Here is a 15,363-nt window from a genome sequence, read left to right as displayed (position 1 = left end):
TGGGGGAGGATCTGGGTTACAGCCCAAAGTCCCCCCTCCCCGCTGTCTGCCACTGGGCCCAGCAAGCTGAATAATTTAGATACCTTGTAATGCCAACCAAAATAAACCGCATGGCTTAAGGTTTCCAGAGGATGGCAGCAAGGGAAGATGATGGGTCAGCTGTGGGATTCTCACACCCACAGACTGGGGAATTTATGCCGTTGTTTGGCTGGAAGGTGTCAAAGATTGCCTTTAAAACTGTATCTTCCTTTTTCCGTTTCTCCCCATCCTAGAAGTTGTGAACCTAGCAAAGCTGAAAAACTGACAAGCAACGAGTCTCCTCCTACCTCATACCCTGGTTTATTTCTCACTGAGGAGGTCAGCCTCTTTCAGGCCCATGCCACTTCAGAGCAGAGCTGAGAACTGGCATGTCAGAACACACCTCCTCCAGACCAAAAACAAAATCCTTGCACATAGAAAACTAGCTAGGCTAGGACCTCCTGCTTGACAGCTATGTAGATGAACAGTCAAAACACAGCACTTCCACCCTTTCAATCTGTGTTAGTATGGTCCAGACACCTGCATAAGAACTCAGTGGCAGTCAATCCAGCAAGGCAGTAAAAGCTTGGGGGGGGGGGGTTAATGTATGTTTTATTTGCTGCCTGAGAGTTTATTTTTATTGTTGTAAGATTTTTAACTAGATCACTGTCAACTAGAAACTAATAACTAAACATTAAATCACCATTGGGCCAAAAATCTAGGGTGAAGGTCCCTCAGCAGCCACAGAAGCCACCAAAGAACTGGCTGATAAAGATGGAGGATGCACCATGCCCCTCTGGAGACAGTGTTGAGGGCAGTTGCGGGAGAGAGACTGGCCTTATTGCACCTCCCTCAAAAGATGCTTTAAGCTTTTATGGCCATTGACCATTTTGACACCAAGATTCAGGGTAGAGAAAATCTAACTATGGGGGAGTGGGATTTCCCCGATTCTAATTCATCACCAGAGGCAGACTGGGCTCAAAACAGCCCCAGAACAAGCCAAGCCAAGAGACTCTGGCTCAGATTTGCCTGGCAGGCACAGGATTGCCAGCCCCCACCCCCCACCCCGACAGTTCTACATACCCCGTCAGCCAAGTATGAACCAAGTGGAGGTGGTTTGGCTTGGACCTGGCCAGCAATGTCAGAGGAGATGATATATGAGCCTACATCCCTTATTGACCAGATCCAAGCTGGGGCTCAGTTTGTGTGGCTTGGGCTGCTGGCAGCTCTCTGGGGCAGTGGCCAAACAGGCCCTTTCCTGGTATGTTAAAGACCAACCCACCCAGGGCTCATTTTGAGGGGGAACGCACAGGAATGCAGTTCCGGTAGTTCTCCAAAAAGGTCACGTCAGGTGGCCTCGCCCACCTGGTTTTTGGCCATTTGGGGCCTGTTTCGGCCTGGATCAGAGCCGAAACAGCCCAATTTGGGCCCAAAATGGCCAGGATCAGGCCCCAAACAGCCAGGATTGGTCTTGAAATGGCCAGGATTGGGCCTCTGACGGGTGGTGGATTGCTCTCCTGCTCAGCAGCGGCCAGGATTGGGTCCAAAACAGCCAGGCTAGTTGATGTCAGGGGTGTGGCACATGCAAATCAGTTATGCTAATGACACAGTTCTGGTGCTGGCAAGGGCCGTGGCATATGCAAATGAGTTGTGCTAATGAGTTCCTGCAGTTTTTTCTACGAAATGACCCCTGAACCCATCCATGCAAATCACTTCATATAACACTGTCAGCTGAGCTCCAAAGGAGGTGAAGCCCCTCATAGTATTTTTGTACAGGTAAAAGAGTCAGTTGGATTGTTACCGATCCCCGACTCTGCCATGCAACGGAAAGCGGTGAGAGAAAAAATATCTTCCTTTCTGTGCTGTGCTGTTCAGCTTCAGGTCTGCGTCACCACCTTTCCAGTTTGCATCCATGCAAATGGGTAATCTACACCACAGCACAAGACTGCTGAGGATAAGGGCATCTTTCCTGGCACCAGAGCACATCACCATTGTGGTGGGCTGAAGGGGGGGGGTTCTGATTATTCCCTCCCCCCATGATTTCTTGGGGGTTTACCTGCAGGGATGAAGGTATTAGCCAATCGTATAGGTCTTCTGTAAAGGTTACTGCAATAATGTATGTGAAGAGCTGTGAACATCTGATGAGCTATGGAAAGGCTAAGTATTGGGACAGCCAGTGTGGTGTCGTGGCTGGACTAGGATCCCAGGTTTGAATCCCCTCTCTGCCATGAAAGCTTGCTGGGTGATCTTGGGTCACGCATACCACTCTCAGCCTAGCTTACCTCACTGGCTTGTTGTGACGAAAAAATGGTATAGGGAGAGGCGGGTGCTGCAGATACGCTGGTCCCAGTCTGCATATGGCTTTGTAGGTTAACACCAGAACCTTTAATCTGATCCACTACTCCACTGGCAACCAATGCAGCTGATGTAGTACAGGTGTTATATGAGTCCCACTTGGCACTCTTGCAATAACATCTGCAGCTGCATTTTGGACCAGCTGTAATCTCCGGGTCAGGCATATGGAGAGGAAAAAATGATGTAAGCTGCTCTGGGTTCCCCCTGGGGAGAAAGCTGGGGTATAAATAAAATAGGAGTGGTGGCAGCAGAATATTAAGAAGCCGAACTACGAGCCAGGAAGTTCAAAAATCACCTCCATCCTGAACACATTTACGTGACCTACAAAAGCCACTCCTCTCAGACTCTAGCCATACCTTCATCTGCAACGTGGAGACAAATAACACAAGCTTACTTTGTAAGGATAGCTGTAAAGATTAAAAGACAATGTATGAAAGGAAGTAGCAGCTTCAACTAAACTTGAAGCTTGCTGACTAACCTTGGGCCAACTCCTCTTGCAGCGTAGCCTACCTTGCAGAAGTGCTATAATGGTAAAATGGAAGCAGGGAGAACAGAGGATGATACCCTTGGAGGAAAGGTGGAATAAAATGGCAGAGGAACAGACTAGACAGAACATAAAATACGCCCAAGTCTTGTTTATAAGGTGATAGTAATCAGGATCCTTCTGGAATGTCCATGCAGGGTCTTCTGTTAGCCCCCTACAGAGAGACGGTCCCATAAAATATAAAGCAAGAGGAGGGGCTGTGGGACATGTTTCCACACCTCTGTGTGGAGACAACGCTCCTCATGAGCTGGGTATTGTTGGCATCTGCTGTGTAGATGGCTGGGGAAGGAACCCATACAACAAGGAAGGAGGTCAGGAAGGGAAAGGGTTACAGGGATTCAGAAGGCTGGCTCCTCTGTCAATAGCCTGCAGTTCATGTTACAGGTACAGGACAAGCAGGATAGAAATAGCCCTTTGGATAGGATGATATTCAATACCAGCCTGATGCTTTCCCATCCCCACCTCCTGCTAAACCACTCAAGGTTAAGGCATGACTCAAGGATTATGCTTTAGGGAGAGCAACCCCAGGTAGGTCTGGGGGGAAAAAACGCAGCAAGAGTTTCCGGTGCAAGTTCTCAGCAGCTCTTTACTCTTTGAAAGCTGATGAGAAAAAAAGGCAGGAGCCCAGCTCCCCTCCGCTATCTTTAGGAGCACAAAATGCACTGAGATTATTTCCCATGAGAAAAAATAAATAATTACAAGAATGAAGAATATTAGCCATACTATCTGGGGGCTCATTCACCTGCTGATGTGATTGACAGATGAGTGGGTCTATCACGCTTTTCCAGAGGGCCTACATCCTACTTTTTGTAGAGGAAAGCAAAGGACAACAATAAAATGGACAGCTCATAGAAAGAGCCGATGGAACACAGCTGGGTCTCATGGGCCCGTTGGTTTCTGAGCTCTAGGGCACTTCTCTGAAGACCAAATGAAACATCACACAAGAGACATGAAAAGGGGGTCCCAGTGTTTTGTTTTACTTTAATGTAGTAAGGGGGGCGAGATCTGAATTTAATTGAAGAAGCCGGTTGTGGGTTCCCTCAATCTTGCATCCATGGGCTGTTTTTATAAATGAATAAGTAAATGAGCTGCATTTATAGTTAAAAACTCATGGAGTGTAATGTTTAAAGGGTAAGATTTGGATCTAGGAGGCCCAGGTTCAAATCCCCACTTGGCCATGTAAATTCACAGGGGGACCTTCAGTCAGTAAATTAGCCTAACCTACCTCACAGGGTTGTTGTGAGGATACAATCAAGGAGGGAAAACATACAATAAATAGATGGACAGATGGGTGGGTAAAGTTAACTGACAGATTTGACCCTGGCTCCACCCACTCCTTGAACAGACCAGTTCAAACAACAATGAATAAGCCTTAAAAGTTGCAGAACCTCTTGGCTCTCAGTCTTTTGGATAAAGTTATAGAGAACACTGTGGGTCTGAAGGCTACCACATTTCAGACAGCTGAAGGTTTCAAAAGGTGACATTTTTTAAAACTTCCCTCTACAATATTCCTTCTTCCACCCAAAGCTGACAACACCCAAGTCCCAAGTTTACAGCAGTGACTTTAATACTCATAAAGAATGGTTGCAAAGAGATCCCTGCTCAGAGCACAAAAATGGAATTCTTGGCCTTAACCACAACCTTGGGACAATGCCCCAAAGTAACATGGCTGCTTTAGCTCCTCCCCCTTCCTTGGAGCAGGCCCGATGTCCTTTTATAAAGAGCTCAGGATGGCAGAACCACATACAGCTGAGTTAGCAATACTGGTGCCACTGAGGGCAATCTTGTCCCAGCAGCCACAACCCAAAATTATGCATGTGCATACCGAGAATGTGGATGGAAAGAGCTAAGATTAATTTCATAAGCAACAGGACATGATTAATGTACACTCTCCATGGATCTTAAAATGGCATTATTGGGTACTGATGTGAATTAGTTCAAAGAGATTTATCTTAAATTAATCATAAATATATTCAACTGCTGCACAGTTGGAAGCCGCTTGTAGATGAAAGAATTTGCAAGTGCTATCGAAGACAAAATTATGGAAAATTGGGACCATCCCTAACATGATTATCAAACCAAAAGCCTGCCTATATTGCCGTTCATTTGCCCCAGGTTTGATCACTTCAAGCAGGCAGTAACTGTAGGTCTTGCCCAAAGCAATGCCAGAGGGGAGCTAGAAGTTTAAGGCAAAGAGTCCTACATAGCTGTGGATGATTCTCAAATGAGCAATTCACATGCAGGGATGGGACCAGGACATAGCTGCAACTAAGGTCTGGCACAAGATGGGTGCCAGCAGGAAAGTTTGCAGCAGGAAAGCTGGCTTTGCTTCCACTTATGCTTAGATTTGTAAATAAAGATTTTTTTAAAAAATTAGTCTCTCAATCTCCTCCAAAGATACCGCCATACTATCATGTTGGCCCTAGATTTCTCTCAGTTTGGGGAAGTGCTGTGGATATAATAATATATGCAGCAAAACCAGCTTGTCCCACTTCAAGCTGCAATTGAGGAACTGCACATTTGAATCTCCCTAACTAGTATCACAGGGGGAAGGGTTTAGATTAGGTTTGTTCCCGGCGCTCCCTATGCCCACTGTGAGGAGTTTGTTTTTACAAATCTGGAGCATTCAGATGTGCACCCTAAACTGGCATGCTGCAGGATAAACCTCCCAGTTTGGATTCTACAAACTGGGTAAATGGGCCCTAACTCATCCAATAAGATAAGAACAGAGAGTGGGAGGAAGCGACACATGAAGATGTGAGCCCAAGGACACCACACCTTTAATCTAGCCCCACATCCTCAGACCCAATTCACCAGACCCAGCTCCCCAATCTCAAGTCCTAACAGTGTCCCCTTCCACGGGTTCGGGTTCTAGGTCTGGACTGTCCGGTTACACTAACGCCCTTCCAAACTGTAAACCAATTATTCCTTTGACAGGTAAGGCTTGCAAGCAAATTCATTTTGCTGCTGCCATGTGACTCCACAGCATACCAACAGCAGGCAGGGGAGACAGTAGGCAACTCAGCCTAGAGGACAGTAGGGCTCCCTAACTCCTTGGATTCTCTGCTGTCACTTGCAGGCAATTCGCTTTTGTCTAAAAGTTTCCGCAATTCTTCTTGATCGTCAGGAACCAAGTCGCAGGGTCTGCTGAGCTTCTTGTCTCGTATGTGCCTCAGTGCCGAGTTGTGCTCCAACAGGAGGATGCAGAGCGCCTGGTGTCCATTCTCTGCTGCCTAGAAGGAAAGAGGGAGGGGCCTTCAGAGCATGCTGGGGATGCAACAGGAGTTAAGGAAGAGTGTTCAGCCTCCTACTGTCCAATCAGATTTATGGAGCTGGTCTTACCAATAGGAAGTATTAAAGAAAAGGCAAGTAATACCCTTCTCCCCAAAATGAGGGGGGGGGAAACCAGCAGAAAATTAGGGGCTGACACTAAGCCTTGGAATTTGAGCCGCAGCCCCAATTTTAGCCTCTGAATCCAGGACCCACAGGTCCAGTTTGCAAAGACAGAAGGGCAATCACCTGCTCATGCATCTCAGGCGGGGACAGCCCTTGCTTGTGAGGATGGGGACTGCTATGCCATTCTTCTGCATCGACCCCGTCTGGTTTACAGGATGCAACGGCCACGGGCCACACATTTCCCGATGTCCCCGGGAGTCAGAGCCCTTCTCTCCCTACTGGCAGGTCATTACAGCTTCATTTAGCCAGGAAATTAGACCTTCGAATAAAATGACAGCCACATCAGTGATGATGTCCAAATTAAGTGCCTTTGTGGGGTTGCGACCAGTTGGGACTGTATCCTCCAAGGCATACTTAGAAGTTTGAGATTTCAAGCTCCACTCCAAACTCCAATTCCAAAGATTTATTTATATTTTAGAGCAGACACCGTTTAGCAAAGGGTATAAGCAGGCTTGGCAAAACAATATCTCGCTGCAACCTTTAAACCAGATTTTTAACAGAGGGGTTTCATCTTTTTTTAAAGCTGTTTTTATGGTCTGCTTCTAGTCTAGGGGCTGTTTTATGAATACAATTTCCAGGCTGCTGAATGTTGTTTTATGATATTTTATGCCCCTGGCTTGTTTTTTATGACTTGTTTTATTATTGGTAGTTCCTATGTTATGCAGTCTCCCTTTTTTCCCCTCATGAGCTGCCCTGAGCACATTTTTGGGCATCTACATTTTCTAAATAAATCAGTCTGAAGGCATGCGTTCTGCCAATCACATTGCGCCCAGAGGCTTAGAGATGTGATGCTGCTGCACCAAGTAATTCTGGGGAGGACTGATTGGCGCATTGCTCTCTCCTACCACAATCTCATGCAGCGATCAAAGGAGAAGAAACCGTTCTAGCGGACATACCTTGTGCAGGCAAGTCATCCCATCATCATCTCTAATAAATGGATCAGCGCCCTGGTCCAACAACAGCTTAACAATATTTATGTGGCCACAGTAAGAGGCTCGGTGCAGAGGGGTGGCCCCACCATGGGTCTGGGCATCAGGGATGGCTTTGTTCTCCAGCAGGAACTGGCAAACATCGTAATGCCCATTGCGGCTGGCGTAGTGCTGCAAAGACAGAAAACATGGCCCTTTGAACTGAGGCATGACTCAGAGGATACTCTGACCATTTGACTTCGGGGTATCCCAGCCACAGTCATGTAGAATCTGTATTTCAAACATAAAATCTGGCATACAAAATATGACACATGGCCAACAGGAGTCCAACAGGAAAACCCTGTAACAGAAGTCTCTCTGTCCTGCTCCAAACAGCATATGGCATCCACTGCTGGCTCTAATGCTACCACTAATTTCATGGAAGGAAACCCGCTCATAGATAGCAAGGGAAGAAATTGAGTTTTTAGGTGTATACCAGTAATAGGTATTTACCCAGTAACTACACAAACAGTATTTTTGCTTCCAGGTTGAGAAAGATGATGACTAGGGTGGCCAACAAGCCTGGAGGAAGAAACATGACCTGTTCCTTTAATAGGTGTTTAATGAGGTGTTGTTTACCTCCATGCTGCAAAAAAACCTCAACTACCCATTTCCAAACATTAAGCCTCTATTAAAGGGATGGGACGTTTTCTCTGGGCCTGCTGGCAACCCCAGAAACGACTGAAGACATTTGGATGCCCTCATGCCAACATGAGCAGAGTGAAAGGTAACTCTGAAGTAGCTGTATCCTTCTCTTTACAACATGCAGTGAGGACACTCAGGTGGGAGATCTTTATTTGGTCACACTTGGCCACAGAGATGCTAGGAGCCCCCATGGCAGGCTTGCCTCCAACCTCACCCAGAGACCTGAATTTTACACCATCATCCCCTTTTCTATCAAGGCGCTTACCAAAGCTGTGTATCCAAGAGGGTCAGACTCGTTGACTTTTCCATGCTGCAAGACATGCTTTTTGACCCCACTGAGGTCTCCATTCAGAGCAGCATACCAAATCCCTAGCCAAAAAAAAAAAATCAATTTGAATTTCCAATCAATCCATCTCAGTGATCTGGGAGTAGGTAATAACCCAATGTGGCTCTCTGATATGCTACCTGTGACTCTTCAGAGCACTGTTCCCCAATGAGACACCTGCCCCGTATTTCAGAAAAATAGGCACAGTCCTTGCCTAGTGCGGCTTGCGGCTGACAGGTGAGCTGCACCTTTAAACCACCACCATGAGGGACTGATAAGTGCTAACTCTTCTGAGCCACAAGCCTCACACTAAGGATGGAAATAAAAGGCCCCCGTCTCCAACAACCCCCTCACCCTTCACAGCTTCTGCGCTCTCATCCCAGCACCTGGACACCCGCCAAGAGGACAGCAAACTGGCCACAAAGAAGAGAGAATAAAATCATCACTTTAGCAGCCACCTGGGAGAAGAGCAAGCGGGCCGCAATGGGCTGGTGGTGATTTTACCTCCTTTTCTCCACAGTCTGCTTGCTCTCCTCCAGGCACTTTGTCAGCCTGTCTCACAACCAAGCTGCTGTGCCTCATGCTGAGAAGAGAGCACGAAGTCAGACAGGGAAGTCCCTTCCCCTTACTCCAGATACACAAGGAATGGCTAAGACTCAACAGTGGTGGGGAGAGACAACCTTACAAGCTCAGAAATATTCTGGTAATCTAAAAGGTCATAGGCAGATATTTAATATTAATATCTGTATCTTATATGTATGTGTTTGAGGTGGTGCACACCATATATGTTAGTCATGTGGCTCTGTTGGTTGATGGTAATTGCAAATGTTGTTCTCTGCAAGCTGCAGAGAGAGTACCACTGCAATAACCTTTTAAAACACAATACAGCAAAAAACTTCAACGTAGCCTGATCCTATGTAAGCTTACATGGAAGTAAGCGCAAGCATTTTCAATAGGGCTGTTTCTGAAGTACACATACACAGAACTGCAGCTGTATTTGGAATCAAAATCAGGGAACAATGGTGCGCGGGGGAACACACTGAAGCTTTACCAGACTACCAATACTCAATTTGACTGTCTGTTTTGAGCATTATTGTTGTACCGATACCAAAGAAACTCCTGCTCGTAAGAGACACAAGCTGGGAAACCCCTATATTCAATTCTTCATTGTGTGAGACAGGAAACATTTTGCGGGGCTGTTTCTTGACAGGATGAAATAAAGGGAGCTGATGTTGCATAGCAGCAGAAAGACTGAACAATTAATCACAGAGCCCCAGTTCAAGTCTTGCCTCTGTCCTGAACTCCTGAGGCAAGGTGCTGTCTCTCTCTGTGTCAGTTCCCCCATTTCCAAGACAGGGATAACAACACTGGTCTATGATACAGGGTTGTCGTAAGGATTCTAGCAACGTATTGTATGGGAAGAGCTCAAAACACCTGAAAGCACTATACAAATGCTAAGTATCATCATCATCATTATTAATCCAAATGGTATGCCAGTGAGGCTTACTGGTTAAAGTGCTGGACCTGTTCTAGGAAACCCTGGTTTGAATACCCACTCTGCCATGGAAGCTTTTTAGGCCAGTCACACACTCTCTGGCTAACCTACCTTACAGGGTTGGTGTGAAGATAAAATGGAAAACGTGAGAAGATAGTAAGATCCTTTGGGCCACCATTGGGAAGAAAAGTGGGGTATAAATGAAATAAACATACTGGTTATGGATGTGCTCGTCTAAAATTAGCCTTTATATCATGCTGTAAAAGTCTGCAAAGAGTTTCATATAATATTATCTCAGCAATCTTTTCAACCCTGCAAGGTATGCCAGCATTATTTATTATCCTCATAATGTAGACAGAGGGAACAGGATGCTGAGGTTAAGAGAAAATATACCTTGCCTAAGACCACCTAGCAAGTTCAAGGCAGAAGCCTGACTGGACTGGAGATATCCTAGTTCATACGCAGCTTAGCAATGTGCTGCACCCTACTAGTTCTTAGTGCCAGCAAAAAGACAAGCATGTGGAATGCTTGTGCCTACTATACCATTCCTTTCTAGGGGGTGGTACGTGAAGGCATCCGGTCATACAGCTGCTTACCCTGAAGCACCTCAGGAGCAAAATCAATCCTAGCAACAACTGCAGTGATTAAGCATAGCTCCAGTCAGCCTTTAAAAAACACCAGCAGACCATCTTACACAATCAAATATGGCTGCGCATGAGAGGCTCCGATGGCTCCCTTTCTTCCAGGGTGCACCAATAACCAATAGAGTGTCTACAGTACCTTTAAGATTAATTGACTGACTGTGGCATTAGCTTTTGGGGGCTACACATCTGACAAAGGGGCCTCTAGCCCATAAATGGTTTTCTGCCACAAGAAGAATGTTCCTCTGTAAGGTGCTACAAGACATTTTATCTTTCCTGGAACTTTAAAAGCTAGAGGAAAAGAGCTTTTTTCTACAACCCATCTCCTCCCTTCCCATCAGTATTTCTGTACCTCTCTCAAAATCCATCTCCTGCACACTCTGGTGAACGCTGAGCACTGCCGAACGGTTGGAGCAGCAAGAGCCATCCTTGCGGTGTCCCGATAAGGAGGTCATCATCATCCCCCTTGGGGTTGGTCTTTGTCAGAACACCATAAACGTTTGGGATAACTGCAAGCCCTGTGGAGGGAAAGACAAGGTCTGCAGCTGGTACAGCAATGAGCTTGCTCTCCAATGCAACAGTGCCCACAGCAACCTAGCCCCTGGATAGGATACGCAACATGTGAAGACCACGAGACAAAGCTACACTTCCCAGCATAAAAGGTATAGCAAGTGATTCAGCACAGCTCACTGGAAATGCTGTCTGTTCCCACCAAGCTAGTGCCATCCAATGCTCATGTCAACCATCTAGTGTGTGCTGTCTTTTTATTCTGGGATAATGAACAGGCTATGTACCAAAGGGAATGAAGCATACAGACCTTGTCCGTTTACCTAAGATGACGCTGCCCCTTCCTCCTGGGTGATGAGAGAGAAAGGCTCAGATATGACTCACCCAGAAGTCTGGCTGCTTGTGAAAAGTGCTAACTCTCACATCAGGTTCCCTAACTCCTGCCTTTCCCTTACACTTGTTCCTTTTTAAATTGTCATTAACAGGAGAGAAAGAAACAGACAAAAAAGGATCACTCATCACAAACTCACAAGAAAAACCACGGTTAACATGGTTTCATGACATTATAAACAAAACCTATCTTTCCATAAACTCATCAGCCATTAAGTCTTCTGTCAGTTTAAGACATGAGAACAATTTTCCATAATCTCATAATCCAATTATTAATATTAGGGTGCACAGAGAATTTCCAACAGAACATTACACATTGTCTTGCAGCAGTTAATAAGCTCATTATAAACTCTCTCTCTCTCTGAGGCAGGTGTACAATTTTTAACATTAGAAAACAACCACATAATCAAATGGTAAATCACGGCCCATTAATGTTAAAATATAGAAAAAGATCTGGTGCCATAAAGGTTCTGTTTTAGGACAACTCCAAAGAGTATGTAATGAATATGACTTGTTTCTGCCCTATTCCCTCCCTATGCCAGCCATCCTCCATTCCAATCCTACCCCCTCTATACTCACAAGGAAATACCATCAGCAGGTATAGAGGATATTCTAATCACAAGTGAATGAAATGTATTTCCACCATTCCTTCAATACTTGGTAGTCTGGGTCCCAGTTTCCTATGCTGTACACAAAGCCCCCCAAGAACAAAGGACTCCCATGCTGGCAAAATTTAGTCTGTAAACTTCTTCAAGCCATTTTTTACTGAGCAAAGCATTATGCAAGTTATAAATAACAAATAACATCATAGCAGACCTGCCTTTCCTACCCATCACACTGCCATCCCCGGCCATTTCTCCTCCTCTGCCATTTCTCCCTGTCCTTCACTTCTCAGTCGCAGTTTGGGCCCCTTCCCCCCCACTTCAATCCAATCTCACCATGATCCCTGGGGACCTCACACAGTTCTCTATGACATCTTTTGCCCAGATAAACCTTTTCCTGAACATTCCATCATTCTGCTCTCTCCACCCTGTCAACATTCTGTGACAGTTTCCCCTACAACTCCCCCAAGCTCAAGGTGAGTTCAGGAAGCCACGTTCATTTCCCTCTCATAAAAACACACATTTTTATCCTGCTTTTCCTCTAAAGAGCTTCGGTAACATACATTATTGGCCTCTCCTCTCATTTTTATCTTCACAGCAACCCTGTGAAGTGGACCAGGATGTGTGTGAGAGAGTTAATGGGTAGCTGATGCAAGATTATCTAGGTGAGTTTCAAGGAAGGGCAGCAACCCAAGAGCAGAGCACCTGCTTCGCACACAGAAGGTCCCAGTCCCTGACATCTCCCATTAAAAGATCTCAGGGAGAACATGTTGAGAAAGGCCCTTGTCTGTCTGAGAGCTCAGAGAGCCACTTCCAGTCAACTAGAATCCTGAGTTAGATGGATCAAGACTGACTCCATATAAAGCATTACTATAGGACTTCCTCTTTCATGTACACATCTCCACTCTTGGGATATTCTGGTCTTGGGGAAGATGACCTCTGTCTTACTCTCACTGCCACTACATGAGGATCCTCATATGGATCTTCATGTAGCTTCATCCCCTCCAATCTCTCAAGACCCTTCTGCTCTTCCTATAAGAAGAGACATTACCTGCATTCCTATAGGAATATGGTAAACCTATGTTAGAATTTAAGAAGAGGATAAGACAGCAATGATGATTTTGAGACATATGCCGATCTGGAGAGGGAAGGCATGGCAGGATGAGTCACTGCTAGGCTCTCGTAGCCCTGTCTTACCTGCCCAGAATAATGCTGATTGCCACTTTGGGGTCAAGAAGGAACTTTCCTCCAGGCCAGATTGGCCAGGGATCCAGAAGGTTTTTTGTCTTCCTCTGGGCATAGAGCAGGGATCACTGGGGGAGGTGGGGAGATTGCTGTAAATTTCCTGCATTATGTGGGGTGGGTGGACTAGATGACCTTTGGGATGCTTCCAGCTCTATGTTTGTTTGGAGATGCTGAACTTCATCCTGTCTTTTGGTCCATGCCATGTCTCACCTGTCTTTATTAACCAGGTACAGTCCCTATGTTTTTGCCTTGCGAAAACACTATTAGCTCAAATTGCTCTAGCAGTCATTCGTCCCACTCAGCTCCCTTCCCCAGGGGCTCTAAGTATTAAACCTCTGTGTGGAAAGTGGATGAACTTCACCTTTAGCACACAACTCCAAAGCACTGTTTGCCCCAGGGTTGCATTTCCACACACTGCAGCTTCCAAGGAATATTTTGAGCACAGTAGTGAAAATTATATAAATAATTTCAAGCATTGCTGTTTCAGTCAGCAAAGGAGAAGCCACTGCAGAGTAAATGAATGCAGCATACAAAAGACCGGAGACTCTCAGACAGCTTTCTCACATCCTGAACCACAAATGAATCCTAGTAACCTAAGGAAAGTCATACCTTCTCTATAATCAAGAGGGTGTTACAAGTAGGCTATTTTAATCTGTGGCCCATTACAGCGTATGCATGCGTGCAGCTAAAGACATCGAAGTCTTGTCTGGGTAATTAAAAAAAAAAAGCAATGTTCATTAGGGTTGCCAACTTCCAAGTGGGCGATCTCCTGGAATCACAACTAATCTCCAGATTACAGAGATCAATTCCCCTGGAGAAAATGGCTGCTTTGAGACCGGACTTTTTGATATTATCGCCCCCTGAGGTCCCTCTCCCCCCCCCCCCCCAAACTCTGCCCTCCCCAAGTTGCACCCTCAAGGTTCCAGGAATTTCCCAACCTGCAGCTGGCAATCTTTTTAGTGGGAATGGGCGGTGGAAAAACCCAACTTCAGAAAGCCCTCAATGCAAAATTTCCCCTGTTATGGGGTACCTACTGACCCTACGCTTGCTGGCAAGCAGGCCGAATACCCACCCTACTCCTCAAGGAACCCACACGAAGGACTCGGCGCTCCGAGAAAAGCAGGCCACATATACAAATCCCCCCTTAACAGCCGCCATCTTACCTCTCCGTTTACATCGATATCCTTGCAGCCCAATCAGAGGGGCGGGAAAGGGAACGGCAACCAATACGGTTGCAAGAAGTGCGAAGGGGAGGGGCTAAAGTGGTCTCTGGTGCAGTGGCAGTAGGAGTCCACTAGAGGGTGGCGGGAACCAACAAAAAGACTTTTCGGCTGAGCGATAACGGATGGAAGAGTGAACTTCGTTAACTTAATGAGATCTACGTTGGCGACGTATCATGCATAATTCGGGAGAACTCTTCTTTATCATCTCCTCTTTTATTTATGCCCCAGATTCTTTTCTTTAATAGCCCTAATTATTCCCTACGTTTGCAGTTTCATTGGAGAACTATGCTTCTGATAATGTGCAAAAAGCATTGTCAATATCTGCAAGTAATAACAACTGTGCTTATATACTACTCTTCTAGACAGATTCATGCCCCACTCAGAACGATGAATAAAGTTAGTGGTGCTATTATCCCTGCAATACAACTGGGGAACTGGGGCTGAGAGGAGTAGCTTACCCAAAGCCACCTGCTGAGCTCATGGCAGTAGTGCCATTGGAACCAGCAGAGTGCTGATCTACAACCCAACCATTTAACTATATGCTCTAGGATAAGGATGAAGACACACTATAAAAATTTTAGGTTTTTATTCTGTATTTCTGATGTCAAGTATATAATCAAAAGCTATTTTAAGCAACCCTTGTGTAGTTTTTTTCTCCCCAGTGGAGACCCAAAGCGGCTTACATAATTCTTGACTCTGTTTTATCATCACAACAACCCTGTGAGATAGATTAGGCTGAGAGTGTGTGACTTGCCCAAGGTCACCCAGCAAGCTTGCATGTCAGAGTAGGGATTTGAAACTGGGTTCTCCCAGATCTTAGTCCAACACCTAATCACTCCACCACTCTATCCACAACCTGCCATATTCTTCAGGCTCCAAACAAACCAGCCAGGCCTTACCCTAGAGCTGTTTGTCCTGCCTTGTTCCTTGACCCCACCCTAAGGTCACC

General features: G+C 45.9%; 1 protein-coding gene across 3 annotated transcripts; it reads right to left on the bottom strand.

Annotated features, from left to right (window-relative positions):
• Nucleotides 1–3,875: 3,875 nt before the first annotated feature.
• On the bottom strand, nt 3,876–14,386 carry ANKRD39 (ankyrin repeat domain 39). Of its 3 annotated transcripts, none has more exons than XM_054998645.1 (5): nt 14,355–14,386; nt 10,800–10,965; nt 8,252–8,355; nt 7,270–7,473; nt 3,876–6,150 (listed from the first exon to the last, which is right to left on the bottom strand). In XM_054998645.1, exons 2-5 carry the CDS (start codon nt 10,906–10,908, stop codon nt 5,944–5,946), a joined length of 624 nt encoding a protein of 207 aa, XP_054854620.1. In that variant the 5' UTR covers nt 10,909–10,965; nt 14,355–14,386; the 3' UTR covers nt 3,876–5,943. The 3 variants fall into 3 exon arrangements, with proteins under 3 accessions (XP_054854620.1, XP_054854619.1, XP_054854621.1); XM_054998644.1 differs by lacking the exon at nt 14,355–14,386 and adding an exon at nt 14,264–14,347; XM_054998646.1 differs by lacking the exon at nt 14,355–14,386 and adding an exon at nt 14,230–14,283.
• Between the last annotated feature and the right edge of the window lie 977 nt (nt 14,387–15,363).

Source organism: Eublepharis macularius, chromosome 14 (assembly GCF_028583425.1).
Source record: "Eublepharis macularius isolate TG4126 chromosome 14, MPM_Emac_v1.0, whole genome shotgun sequence".
Lineage (NCBI taxonomy): Eukaryota > Metazoa > Chordata > Lepidosauria > Squamata > Eublepharidae > Eublepharis > Eublepharis macularius.
Note: the sequence above shows the minus strand (reverse complement) of the source record. Positions and strands in the feature narration are given on the sequence as shown.

Excerpts from the sequence above, each read along its gene's own strand:
- ANKRD39 (XM_054998645.1), bottom strand. The coding sequence starts at position 10,908 with ATGATGATGACCTCCTTATCGGGACACCGCAAGGATGGCTCTTGCTGC. Across the intron at positions 8,356-10,799 it reads GGAGATGGATTTTGAGAGAG|GGATTTGGTATGCTGCTCTG; the intron begins GTACAGAAATAC and ends TTTTTTGGCTAG. Across the intron at positions 6,151-7,269 it reads GGATGACTTGCCTGCACAAG|GCAGCAGAGAATGGACACCA; the intron begins GTATGTCCGCTA and ends CTTTCCTTCTAG.